Source organism: Spermophilus citellus (assembly GCF_964194105.1).
Source record: "Spermophilus citellus genome assembly, chromosome: 15".
Classification (NCBI taxonomy): domain Eukaryota; kingdom Metazoa; phylum Chordata; class Mammalia; order Rodentia; family Sciuridae; genus Spermophilus; species Spermophilus citellus.
This window is the reverse complement of record NC_138195.1, coordinates 44,605,813-44,619,220: the sequence shown is the minus strand read 5'-3', so window position 1 is coordinate 44,619,220 and position 13,408 is coordinate 44,605,813. Positions and strand designations below refer to the sequence as shown.

At 57.0% G+C, this 13,408-nt stretch overlaps 1 protein-coding gene and 1 long non-coding RNA gene across 8 annotated transcripts in view; one reads left to right on the top strand and one right to left on the bottom strand.

The window, feature by feature from the left end:
- The window catches only part of ADAMTS14 (ADAM metallopeptidase with thrombospondin type 1 motif 14), a 78,718-nt gene extending 66,876 nt beyond the window's left edge, over positions 1-11,842 (bottom strand). For 5 of the 7 annotated variants that reach the window (XR_014018875.1, XM_081266912.1, XM_081266910.1 and 2 more), the window contains exons 1-2: positions 11,573-11,842; positions 9,596-10,029 (exon numbers count right to left, since the gene is read on the bottom strand). Coding sequence is in view for 6 of the 7 variants with exons in the window: in XM_081266912.1 (XP_081123038.1) it covers positions 9,596-10,029; positions 11,573-11,654 (516 nt within the window). In the remaining variant the exon portion in view is untranslated. The remainder of the gene's footprint in view (positions 1-9,595; positions 10,030-11,572) is intronic. The other 2 variants (XM_081266913.1, XM_081266916.1) reach the window with 1 other exon arrangement.
- LOC308633816 lies at positions 9,922-11,548 on the top strand. Its single transcript, XR_014018876.1, has 3 exons — positions 9,922-10,038; positions 10,958-11,069; positions 11,425-11,548. It is a non-coding gene; the product is annotated as an uncharacterized lncRNA (long non-coding RNA).
- Positions 11,843-13,408: the final 1,566 nt, after the last annotated feature.

Below are 13,408 nucleotides of genomic sequence, written 5' to 3'. Positions count from 1 at the left end.
CCAAGTCCTGGCTGCGGCTGTAGCTTCGGGACGAGGAGACAAGAAGAAGCCCGTGAGTGCCAGAAGGCGGCGGGGCTGCCAGGCCTGGGCCAAGGAGGGCTCCTGTCACGGAGGCTCTGCAGCTGAAGCCCACAGCTCCCCCGATGCCAGCACCAGGACACTAAGCAGCCAGCCCCTCAGCAGGGGAGGGCCAGCCTGAGGGGGCCCAGGAGGTCCCTGCTATGAGTTCCCAGGATGCCCTTCCAGCCGTCTCTCTTGTCACCTATCATCGCTCCTCCTCCACAGGCCCAGGGCCTCTGTACTGCTCCAGCTTCTCGGGGGATGAGAACTGATTCACCTCATGCCACCCGCTTTGTTGTGAGCCACCTTACACAAGCACCCTCTGGGCCAGACTTCAAAATGGACTCCCTCGGGCATGGGCCCCTCGTGAGAGACCACCACCTGCCTCCACCAGGTGGCTGTGGGTTGGGGGACAGCGTATTTCACCCAGAGCCTCCCCAATTCGGGGGTGATGGTGACACGGTATCCCATGTCCCACACCCCCAGGCCAGCAGACTTCCCGTGGGAGGTGCCCGGGCAGTGTGGGTGGGCTCCCGTCAGCCTCAAGGGGGTGGGGGGCCCTGGACAGGGGACAGGCTTTTTCTGGACAGAGGGAAGGTGTAAATATGCAGCTGGCTCAAAAGCCAAGCCTGACAAAGGCCTTCAGCAAGCTGCTGGGGACAAGTCTGCTTGGGGACCAGCCGAGTCCTGACAAAGGCTCTCACCTTCAGATCTTTCTCCACCAGGCACCTGTCAATGGCTCCCTCGGCGGCATGACAGCACATCACTTCAGGACGTTTCGGTCCCATGACAAGTGACATGTACCTCACACAAGTCCCTGCCACCTGCCCCCTCCCCCAACATTTTGAAAATGGTTAAAGCAGCAGCCATGGTGACTCGGGTGGAGAAACACCAGAGGGGTCCGTTTGTGCTTCAGATCCCTCTAACTGGGCCGTGGGCACCTGTTCTTTCTGAGCTGGCCTCCAAGTCTCGGGGAAGCTGAGCAGCCCCTCGAAGGGGGAGCCTCCTAGACACCTTACTGGGTACCCTGTCCCATCCAGGGGCTCCCGGGACGCCAGGGCCCATCTCCCTCATCCCGTGTCATCATCGGACATACCGTGGCTTATGGTCTTGAGTCACGCTCACGTAGACCAGGCCTCTTCCACTGACTCAGACAGGGCCGCTGGGACCGTAGGAGGAGCGTGGGGCCCCACCAGTCCTGATGGAACGGTCACCTGCTCTGCGTGACCCTGGGCCAGTCCTTGGCTCCCCTGAGCCTCCGCTCTCTCAGCTGGGAAATGAAGAGGGACACAGAGGCCCCCGGAGCCTTTTCCAGCCACAGCTGTTTCCAACTAGGTCAGAGTCGGGGGGAGGGTGGGGACCATGATGGCCTTAGACCACCAGGGAGGCTTCATGACCTGCGGCCGTCAGAAGACCCTGAGCCAGACATCCTGAGCCTGTTCTACAGGGAGCTCTGGGCTGCTGGGATTATGGTGGGTGGTGTTTCTTAGGGCTCGGAAGGCAGGGCAAGGCCCAGGGGCTGGAAACAGAACGCTGGGGCCTGCGAAGGGCTTTAGCACTTTCCACTATAAAGCCTGGGAAGCAGGGAAATCCTGAGGACCCTTGCTGAGAGCCCACCCGGGCCTCTGTGCCCTCAGGACGGGAGGAGAACAAGCTCAGCCCCTCCACGCTCACCAGCCCCCAGCGCCAGGGAACACCACAGCTGTCCAGGAAGAAAAATCAAACAAGCCCTCGCTGCAAGGGGAGGTGCTCAGCGCAGCAGTGAGGTGATGTCTGGCTCTTGCTCCATATCATAAATAAGTTATTAATCCCAGACAGCAAGGCCAGTCATGGGGAGGCCAGGGAGGTAGCCTGCAAGACAAGACAGTCTCAGGACTGGAAAGTCACAGCGCCGGATCACCTCCCTCAACAGGCCAGCCCGGGGGATGGGCCTCCAGGAAGGAAGAGGAAGAGCCCTGGGAGAGGCATCCGGGGTCCAGGGGCAAATCCACCGTGCACCCCCACTGCACATCCCCCGCTGCGCACCCCCACTATGCACCCCCCCACTGCACATCCCCCACTGTGCACCCCCCACTGCACATCCCCCACTGTGCACCCCCCACTGCACATCCCCCACTGCGCACCTCCCACTTTTTTTTTGGTACCAGGGAATAAACCCGGGGGTGCTCAACCACTAAGCCACATCCCCAGCCCTTTTTATGTTTCATTTAGAGACAGGGTCTCACTGAATTGCTTAGAGCCTCTCTAATTTCTGAGGCTGGCTTTGAACTCGTGACCCTCCTGCCTCGGCCTCGGGATTGTTACAGGCACGTGCCACCGCACCTGGCTCTGTGAACACACTTCTACAGTATGATTTCTAACCACCTTACACAACTGAGGCTCAGAGAAGTCGAGTTACTTGCCCCTAGCGTCAGTATGGAGGAATGTTTGCGAAGATGGTTGCCGCTGTCCCTCCGGTCCCTGTGCATAGTCTCTGCAATGAGTCTCTCTGCCTACCTTCCCCTCAAGAGATGGAGTCCATCTCCCCATTCTGGAAAAATTCTAGCCTAGCCTTGAGACTCACTTTGACCAACACAATGATCAGAACCATGTCAGGCAACTAACTCCCAAGGTTGGGTCTAAGGGGTCCCCTAGTTTGGGCCTTCCTCTCTTGGACTGCTGCTCATAGACTGCAGTGGAGGAAGCCAGTTGCCTGCTGGAGGACAAGAAGTGACAGAATAAGGCCACCCACCAACAGCCAGCACGCACTGGCACTGAGGAGGCCCACTGAGACCCTCTGGCTCAGTCCACCATCAGACTGAATGCAGCCACACTGGAGTCCAGGAGCAAGCAGGAGAGGAGCCCCGCAGCCAGCCTGCAGGACCAGGCCAGGGCAGCAGCTGCTGTCGAAGTTCCCCGGCCCTCGCTGTTTTGTCACATAGTCACTCGGTTCACTGTGCTGCCACCTCCCCAGTATATTCTGGGATCTGGCTGGAGTCACCCCATACTGAGTCCTGTCCTGCCCGTGGCCCAGGCCCTCACATGCCCACAGTCAGAAAGCAGGCCACCGACCAGGATCACCACAGTGGGGTGGGTCACGGGAAGCTCCGTGTCTCCCCAGTATCCGTTTCTGGTCTGCAAAGCTGCAAACTTAATTCCACAGGGGACCCGTGAGTCTCAGGGAGCCAGCCGGGTTGTCTAAATCTACACAACGAATATGAAAACCCAGCTCACGTGCCCAGAGGGTGTGAGTCCTGGGGACAGAGAGTCCCTGGGCAGTGGAGTACCGAGCACAGGAAAACAGGATCCCCTCACGGCCTACGGGGCCACAAGAGTGACAGCCTCGAGCACCACTGGGAGCACAAGGAGCTGCTGCGGAGCAGGAGGGCAAGGGGTGGTGTGCGTGCCACATTGGTCACCTCTGGCCCAGGGACAGGTGGGCGGCTGTGCATGGAGAAGAAGATGACAGAGGCGCTATCCTGCACACAGATGGGAATCAGCGTCACCTCCGAGAACAAGCCCCCACTTTCCTTTCCTGACATGCACCTGGAGAGTGCCTGGTAGATGGCCCCATGCTGGGGTCAAAGGGACACACAGATGACCACGCTGACACCCTGCCTTTGGGAACCACCAATGGGAAGGGTCACCGCAAGAATGCCAACTGGGGATAGGAGCCAGCTGCACCCTGAGAAAAACACAGTTTGGGGCGAGGCTGGGTCCCACCTGCTCAGCTGAGGGCTCAGAGAGCCCCTGGGCAGCAGTCAGACAAATAGTGCTCGACACTTCCACTCCTTCCCGCCACCATCCCCAGACCTAGTGGACTCAACCAATAAAGCCGGTAGCCAGGCTGACGGTCCAGAGCACCGCAGAACCTTCACACCATGACACGCTTTCCCGGGGAGCAAACTGGGGCCCCGCAGTTTAGGGGAGGCCCTGTGGGACAGCAGGCAGGTCAACCCAGGCAGCCTGATTCCAGGGGTCACACACGCATCCCCAGCATGTACTGCTCCACTGTTAGGGTGTGATTGGGCCCCCCAAATTCATGTTGAAACTTAACCAACAACAGGGTTGTATTATGACAAGTGGGCTTTAGGTGACTAAATCAGGAGGGCAGAGTTTCCATGAACAGGATGAGCAAACTTAAAACGGGCCAGAGGGAACTAGCGAGGCTCTTTTGTTCTTCCCCCACTTCCATCTCCTCTGCTTTCCTCCCCCGCAAGAGGACGCAGCAGCCAGGCTCCATCTTGGAAGCAGAGAGGCGCCCTCACCAGGCACCAAAGCTGCTAGTGCCTTGGCTTCCCAGCCTCCAGACCCCTGAGGAATCCTTTCTACTGTCTGTAATGTCCCGTCTCAGGTATTTTGTGACAGCAGCACCCAAGGCCTAAGTCGCTAATAGCAATCTAAGGCCGCTAACAGCTGCCCCGCTGTGGTTCATTACTGTTTTAAAACTTAGAACTTTATTTTAAAATCCTTATTTCTGATTTCTTCCCAAAATACTCACAGCTCTAGCAACACCAGACTGGACTGGAGAGGGCAGGTCCTCCCCCATTTGCCACAATCTCGCCTGCTCCTACCATCACCAGGCCTCCGCGGTTCCTCCTGTTACATGCTCATTCCACATCTACTCCTGGGGGCATCTGAACTCTCACCTCCTATTCCTCTGACCCCAGCAGCCCAGCCTCACACTTAGCACAAATTTAAGACATTCTGTGATTTTCAGGCTTCCGGAGTCTAGGAACAGTGGGCTGGGTTTTATCCCCGTAGCCTCAGGATCCTGAGCAGGGGGCCAACGGTTGTTAACAGGATGCCCCACGGGGCACCTCTCAGCACGCCTGTCCCGGCCTCGGGTCATTAAGAGCAGTGGTAACACTCATCCCCAGGCCCTGAGCAAGCACCCTCAGCACTTTCTGCACAGAACAGGGTGGGGCTCAAGGCTTGCCCAGCCTCAGAAGCAGAGATGGCCTGGGACTCAGGCCTACATAAGACAACACTAGGCCAGGTACACGCACACCTGTCATCCCAGAAGCTCGGGAGGCTGAGGCAGGAGGATGGCGAGTTCAAAACCAGCCTCAGCAACTTAGTGAGGCCCTAAGAAACTCAGTGTGGTCCTGTCTCTAAATAAAAAATTTTTTAAATGGGCTGGGGATGTGGCTCAATGGTTAACCACCCCTGGGTTCAACCCCTGGTACCAAAAAAGAAACCCTAAGATAACCCTTGGCCCTCACAGCCAAATGTCTATAGCATTGCAATATAAGGATATAGCAATAGTGGTAGTACTTATCATTATTAATCATTACTACCACAAGTACTAAATGTTACTTTGTTACTGGAAGAATCCCCACTTTTTAAGGCCCCAATATAAACCAGACACATTACATAATCTTATTTAATCTTCTGAATTCCCCTCCTTACAGATGAGGAACCTGAGCCCAGAGGGATTTTGCCACTTGCTCAGGGTCACAGAGCCAGTCTGTACCAGAGTTGAAGAGCCGGCACCTCCCAATCCCCTGGACCACCTCCTCATAATGAGAACTGGCTATGCCCTTCTGGGGCCCTTTTGTAGGCCAGACACTTTCTATAACAGCTTGTTGAGACACAGTTCACATGTCACACAATTTGCTACTCGACATGTACAACCTAATGGTCTGTGGTGTGTGCACACAGTGGCGTGAACACCAGCACGATCCACTTTTAGGGCATTCCCGTGACCTCACCCTTAACCAGTAGCCCACCCCCTCCCCACCGTCTGCTCCTGCACCCTGCCAGGTCTCCTCAGAGTAACCTGTCAAATACGCAGGGTCTGCTGGGGGCGGGAGTGGAAAGCAGAACCAGATGTGACAAATCTTACACGTGTGGCCACTGCGGTGCCAGGCCCTGACTCACAGAGGCACCAGGGCAAAGGGGAAGCACAGCCCAGCCAGGCCCCAGCCCACACAACACAGGGCATCAGGGCCCTGAGAAGGTGGGACCCCAACCTGCTGACCCCATCCCTGTACTCTGTGACCCTCCAGGACCCACAAGGAGCTGGCCTCCAGGCCAGGCCTCTGTGCTTCTCCCAGGTATGGAGCAACAGTGGTTCTGAGGAGCTCCCCTTTGGGTCACCACTGTCACCTGGACACATTCCCAGTCTGGGCTCTTAGGTGTGACAGCACCCCAGGCTAGCGCCCCAGACACCAGAGGAAGCATTTTGCAAACGGGACCAGTCTCCCCACATTCCTTACTTCCTGCCCCAAACATCCTCAAGACACTCTGAGTGACTGCTGGCCAGGGCCCAGCACTTTTGTTCACGTTTATGACATTCAAACACTCCCCAGGGAGCCCTGTGCAGCTCTGGCGCTGGTGCTTCATGAGCTGGGACGGGCCTGGCCCAGGGAGTGTAAAGCCAGGCCCTGTGACCCCACCGTTGTCATCTACCTCTGGACTGGTTCCAGGTGCCAGCTTTGGGCCAGGCCTGGGCAGGGCTGCAGGTGCAGAGGCCAGCCTCTGAGCTGGACCCTCACAGCCAAATAAGCCTGCAGTTGTAGAAGGGTCTGGAGGAAGCCCTCTTGGACAGACACGCAGCAATGTGGCATGTTCACTGCTCGGGTGAGAAGCGCAGTGTCTGAACCAGCCACTGCACCCTCGTTTGCAACCAGAACTTGCAGTAGTGACAGCAACCGTTGCCCTACCTCAGCCTTCCTCCTGCCTGGGCACTGGGCACAGACCGCACGGCAGTTACTCCGCCTAACACCGAGGTAGGGCACTTTTAACTTTGCATGTCTCCGTCATTTCCTTATGATCCTCATGATCTCCCTGTGGACCTTGTCCATGGCCAGTGCTCCAGAAATGAATTTCAGAACATATTTTTAAAGTCATTTTGTCATTTTGAAATGTTAGAGGAAAAGGGGTTAAAATCCAGAGACCACATACAAGTGCAGTTAACCTTATCATTGGAAATGCTGGCCTTGGAGGTGAGCTCTGCTGGGTCACGTGAGATGGCCCCTTGCTTTCACAGGACCTGGGCACTTCCCTGGCCTGGGCTGGGAGTGAGGAAACCCCCACATGGAGAGGCTTCTGGGCTAGGCTACGTGATGACAGGCCCTGGGGAGCACTACCCTGGGCCTGGAGGGGAGGCGTCCAGTCACTGGACTTCAGGACAGGCTTCTGGAGACAGCAGTGGCCTGGTGGCACAGCCTGAGGTTTAGCCCAGTAAGGTCCATTTTTGCCCCCATCCAAGGCAGGGAGGCAGAGGTAGGCCCCTCCCTGAGCCTCCGTTCTGTATAAGGTGCAGGACAGGGGCCTGGAAGCCCGCTCAAGGACAGTCTCTGAGACCTGGCCCAGCTCCTGCAAATGACCCAGAGTCAACTCCCACCCCAGGGGGCATCGTGTACTGCCCCTCTTTGGGTCCATGGAGTCCAGTCCAGAGGTGGGGAACAAGTCGCCCAAGGTCGTACAGCTAAGGAGGACATTTACTCAGAGGCCACTAAAGGTGAGCTACATAACCTCAGGAACGCTCAGCCTCAGGCCCACCAAAGAGCCCCACCTCCAGCATCCACCAGCCCCAGGCACCACAGTGCCATCTAGCACACTGCCCCACGTGGCCATGAGATGGGGCTTCATGGGGCACTGAGTAGAGCCCTTTATGGCTCTGTCCCTGCAGCATCCAGCGGTCAGCGGCAACTTATCAACAGACCATGGAGCCCATCCAATAACCAGGGAGGTGGTGATGATGATGATGGTGCACTTGCACCTTTGGGGGGTCCGAAGCGTGTGTGGATGACCACTCCTCCGTGCCTCACTGCAGGAGGGCAGAGAAGTGGGAGCTGAAAGGAAGAGGTAAGGGGGTTCTATGGGCCCCAGCTGCCAGCGTGCACCAGAGCTTCCTGCCTCTCCATCTGCACAGACACTACACCATTCAGAATTGTCAACCCAACTGTGGCCACGGCGCAGCTGCTGCACCCAAGACGCCGGTGGCACAGGACTTCGGGGTGAGTGTGGGCTGCCAGCAAGGCTGACCCCAGAACCAGGGCAGTATCTCCTGCTGACCCTACAACCTGGTCTCTCAGAGTCTGTCTTACAGAATCCTCGCCTCTGATCACCTGCAGAGTCTGATAGAAGGTGTCGGTCCCTCCCTGGAGAGCTGATGCGCTGACAGGGGCGTGGGAGATCCTAGCACACACTCAGCTTTGAAAACCAGCCCTGTCTAGACCGTGGCGCTCCGTGGCAGGCCTACTGCCTGCAGTGGTGTGAACATTTATTCAGGGTTTGAAGGAGGACCAAAAACAGTACTCTTTTTATATCTAAAGCCCAGATCGCCACACAGTATGTCGACATATCTATGGTATTCTGATTTCATGAAGGGGGAGGAAAGTATCTCACACGGCCTGTTATGGGGCTGATAACGAACAAGGCTGAGAAGCACAGGCCTAGACGCGGGCAGCCAGGACCCTGGGCAGCGAGACACCCCTGAGGATGGCAAGACGAGAGGATGAAGCCCCCAGCCCCACTAGTGAGGAAGGACTCCCTCATCCCTCACCCTCTCTCAAAGCTGAAGACCTCTCTGGGAGGCAGCACAGAGGGTCCGTGGATCCCTCCCAGGATACGACAGCTCCTACCTGACTGTGTGGACTCTGGAAAGAGCCAGCACCCAGGGCCCTGGGGCCACCATGCGAGCTCACGAGGGCTTGACACACTGAGGAGCGGGCAGCAGGGGCAAGCACCGGCTTGAAGCCACCCAGGGCTTTCTGGTTTGCAATGTGGAGCCAACCAGGAGGGGCACTCCCCGAGGAGGACAAGGGACCTAAGACAGGAACTGTGAAGGCTGCAGAGACAGAACAGACTGGCTGAGACAGAACAGGAGAGACAGGTAAGAGATGAGCAAGAATAAGGACGTTACATAACAACAGTGGTAATAATATCAGGGACTCCCCCTGAGCCCTGAGCCCTGAGCATGAGCCAGGTACACAGCGACCACGTGACGCATGATATCACTAGCCCATCGACTCTGTGAGGCCAGGGACCATGTCTGCCAGGGACACTACCATAACCCCGTCATGTACAATAGTAAATACCTGCAAAATGAACGAATTCCCACTTTACACACAAGGGAGGGACCCACAGAGATGTTAGTACCCAAATCCCCATTGCTAGCGAGTGCACAGCCATGATTCCAAGCCTGGCACTCCCACTGCAGAGCCTGCTTCCTCAGCTCTGTGCTGCCTGGGCCCAGAGGTTCCAGCCAGGTAGCTCATGCCTGGGTCAGGGGGGTCCATGGATGGTGAAGAGACGAGCGAGATAAAGGTGCCATCCCAAGGACACACATGGGGTGACCTGCCCACTTGGCTGAATGAAGTGTGAGGTCATGGCCCTTTCAGCAGCTTCCCATCTGGCTGAGCCTGAGCCTGGTGGCCAGGAAGAACATGGGGTGACCTCTCTGGGAAGCAGCACAGCTCCTGACTCTGTCCACACTGAGCAACAGGCCTGTAGGAATCCCAAACCCAGGGCAGCCAGGGAGGGGCGGGGGGGGGGGGGAAGGAGCCTGCAGCTCCAGAAGAGGGAGAGTGAGTGAGTCCCTTACCAATCCATCACAGTTGCTGATGGCAACAGCTGCCCCGGGCATTCCAGTGACACCTCCAGTGTACACACACTCCTGCTGCAAGGGTTGACGGAACAGCTCCCGAAAATCCTCTTGCCATTCCACGGAGGCTCCCGGCACCACCAACCTCCGGTTGGGACGCAGACACAAGTGCAGCTCCTTCCCAAAAACAGTCACGTTGAAGTAGAGAAAGTGACGCCCCACCTGGCCAGGCTTCAGGGTCTCTCCTTCTGGGTGCAGGGGGCTGCGAGCCACCCTGAGGTGACTGGAGTGCAATGGTGGCCTGTCCATTACCACGCTCCCCTTGGAGGCCGCTGCTGGGCCAGACACCACGTGGGAGAGGAAGCGGCCCCGGAAATCTGTGCTGAAGGGCACCGTCACACCATAGTCACTGAGCTTCCCAGAGAGGCGCAGCTCTGTTAAAGGTAAACAAAGAGTCACTTCAGTGGGCAGAGGTCAGGAGAAGGGACAACCCTGAGTGTCACCTGAGATGAATCCCTTAGCCCAAGTTCATTCATTCTGCACCCATCACTTTCTGAGCTCCTGGATCCTTACACTTGGATGAACGATGCTCAGGCACTTTGTGGACATGAAATGCTCCCTGAAGCCTTCAGGTCCTTTTTAAATTTAGCAGATGAAAACAAATGATGTCAAACAGTTCTGTCACTCTAGTAACAAGGCTCCCAACCTTGGGCACGGCCTAGGAAAGGACTGAAATTCTCCGAAGTCCCCCAGGGCAAGAGAGGAAAGAAGAGATCTGCCCAAACTTCCTCAATGAGCTGAGGTCACCAGCCCAGCCTGGGGTAAGGCCCTCCTCACCAAGCTCCCAAGAATGCAGCTGGCAAAACAAACACACCTAGAAACCCAGGGGATGGCAGGCCGTGTCAAGGAGAAAGGGGGAGCTGCAGAGCAGGGGAGGGAACGCATGGTTCTATATTTTTCCAAAGTTAGAAAGCAAACTTTTTAAAGCCACACAGTGGCTGCTGAGATTTTTGCATGGCCCAGCCCCAAACAGGATAAATATAGACCTTCAAAAATAAAAGGACACACAGGGGGTGACCTGCCCACTTGGCTGAATTAAGTGTGAGGTCATGTCCCCTGCTCCAGGCCCGGTGCCCAAGGGCCCCATCTTTACACTCTCTCTGCGCCCAGCAGGAGTGACAGCGTTCTGGCTGCCAGGCCTGGTGATCAAGGGGTACAACTTTGGGAGGTGTTTCCATTCCTACACAGCTCTACCCCTCCCTCCCCAGTTCACGGCACCCATAAAACACAGAAAATGAGGCGTCCTGAAAATCCCCAACACCCAAGACAGTTTCAGGCAAGCCTGTGCTACCTCTCTTCTAGCGTTCCCCAGGATAGCAGAGGTCACCAAGAGGCTGCAAGAAGAGTCCCACTTTGGCACTGAGTGGAAATGACCACAGCCTACCCCTCAGGCTCAGGTATCCCATAACGCAAGGTGAGGACAATGTAGGGCCTTTCCCTGAGAAAGCTTCTGTGGAGTCTGAGAATGCTACACGAAGGACTAGAGGGGTGTTTCTGTGCAGAAGTGTGGGTGCCCAGAGCTCTCTGTGATGGAGGGAAATCACCTGCTAACTGGATTCTGTGCGGGGAGGGGGTGGGGAACTAGACGCACGCTCACATGCATGCTCACCCAAGTTGGAAACGGAGCAGATTCAGAAAGAGAGACTCACTGGAGAGAGATGAGAGAGGAGGCAGAGAGACAAGCACACCCTCAAAGACAAAGGGACAGATCTGCACCCTAAGCAGAGACTCAGTGTTCCTAAATCCCCTCCTGGGGTCTCTATCTTTAGTGACATTACTGGAGAGAAAAAGAGCGGCAGTTCAGCCTCGACTGTGCGCACCGCCTCCCACAGGCTGCTGGGGTGGCTCAGGCACCCTGGGCCACCCTGAATGCATGCACCCTGATCCCACGCGTCCCCGCGCCCGACCCGCACGCACCTGGGGTCTGGCTGCCCACGGCGGCGCAGAGCGAGCAGTGCAAGGGCAGCAGGCAGGACAGCAGCGCGCAGAGCTGAGCCATGTGGCCGTGCCGGGTCGCGGGCCAGGCAGGCGGTGGAGCCCCAAGCCCAGGGTGCGGGTAAGGTCAGGGCGCGCCTGGGGCTGCCCGAGGGCTGGCCGGTCTCCGCCTCGCAGCCTCCCGCCTGCTCGCTGCCGACCCCTGCACGGCGCCGCCGCCTGGATCTCTGGCTCCCGGCGCCCGAGGCGGCCGGCGGGAGAGCGGAGTCGCGGACGCGCCAGCGCCCCGGGTGCCAACTGCCGGCGGGTGCGTCTGCCCGCGCTCGGGGATGCGGCGGGCGCCGGGCTGGGGGCTGCGGGGCGGGCCAGGGGTGGGCACACCGGGCGGGGCGGGGCCAGGAGCGGGTAGGAGCAGGGGGCGCCGCGCGCCCGGGGGCGGGGCGCGGGACTGGGGAGTGCCGCAGCGTGAGGCCGGGATCGGAAGTGCCACGCGGAGCAGGAGCAGGGGCTCCTGGCGCACTGGGCGACGGTCCCTTCAGAGCCAGAGCTCTCCTGAGTGACGGTTCGAATCCGCTTTCCCTGGCCTCGGCTGCAGGGCTGGCTCTCTGTGACCGCCTCAGAGCCACGGAGCCAAAGGAATGTCCGACTGCGTTTGGACGGTGGGGGGTGGTGGGCCCCTTAGGAGAAGACATCCCCCTCTTGCATAATGGTCTTGATGTCCCACCAACTACGGACCCCTTGGATCTACCCACTTTGCAGACTACAGTTCCCTGGGTCCCTGGATACACGGACTGTCCTGTGTCCTAGCCAAGAACAGGACTGAGCCAAGTGAGGAGGTAGCCCTGACTTTGCAGTCAGACAGCCCTGATTGAAATCCCAGCTCTGACCCTCATTTTCCTCATCTCTAAAATGAGTGTTAACCATAGCACATAGTAGATGCCCAATAAATAAGTGCCCTCCATTTCCACCCCTGGCACCAGTCGCATCTGCTGTGGCCCACAGTGAAAAGATCCAAGAGTCTGAGATCTGCGAGTGGGTGCTGGTCTGGCGGTGATGTTGAGACCAGGTCAGTGGTCAAGACCAACATCCAAAAGAAAATCCATATTCGTGCTTCATTCGGTAAATGTGTTCCGGTAATTTGAAAAAAAAAATTATATTTCAAAGGTGGGATCCAGAGATGGGAACTGGAGAAAGGGAGTTTGGTTTTGTTTGTTTTTATAAATGGAATAAAAAAAATCTTTGATGCTGAGGTTTTGGAGGTCTGGCTTTTTTTTAATATTTATTTTTTAGTTGTAGTTGAACACAATACCTTTTTTTTTTTTTTTTTTTTTTTTAATGTGGTGCTGAGGATCAAACCCAGGGCCTTGCAGTGCTAGGCCAGCACTCTACTGCTGAGCCACAACCCCAGCCCCAAGGCCAGCTCATTTCTAAAGTAGGTTCGGAGGGCTGAAGTGTGTTATATCTCTGAACAACACCAGAGCACCCGGTTTAGAAACGCCACCCACCAAACTGATTTATATGGAGTTCTGGAAGAAGGAATTGCTCTTCCTCCTCCTTCTGGTCCTGCAAAACCGTAAAGCCAAGACCCAGACAGGGCTATGTGCGTGAGGACCACCAGAGAAGGAATGCAGGGGTGAGGGGCACGTGGAGGAAAGACTGAGCCCAGATGGGAGGGTCCTGCGCTGGGTCTCTGCAAACCCACTTAATCATGGTGGGATAATGGCTTTCCTTTGCACCGTCTCAGTTTTCCGAGCTGCAGAATGGGGACTGAAGGGACACATGTCATAAGGATCACTCATTTTCTCCCTGCTGAAAGAC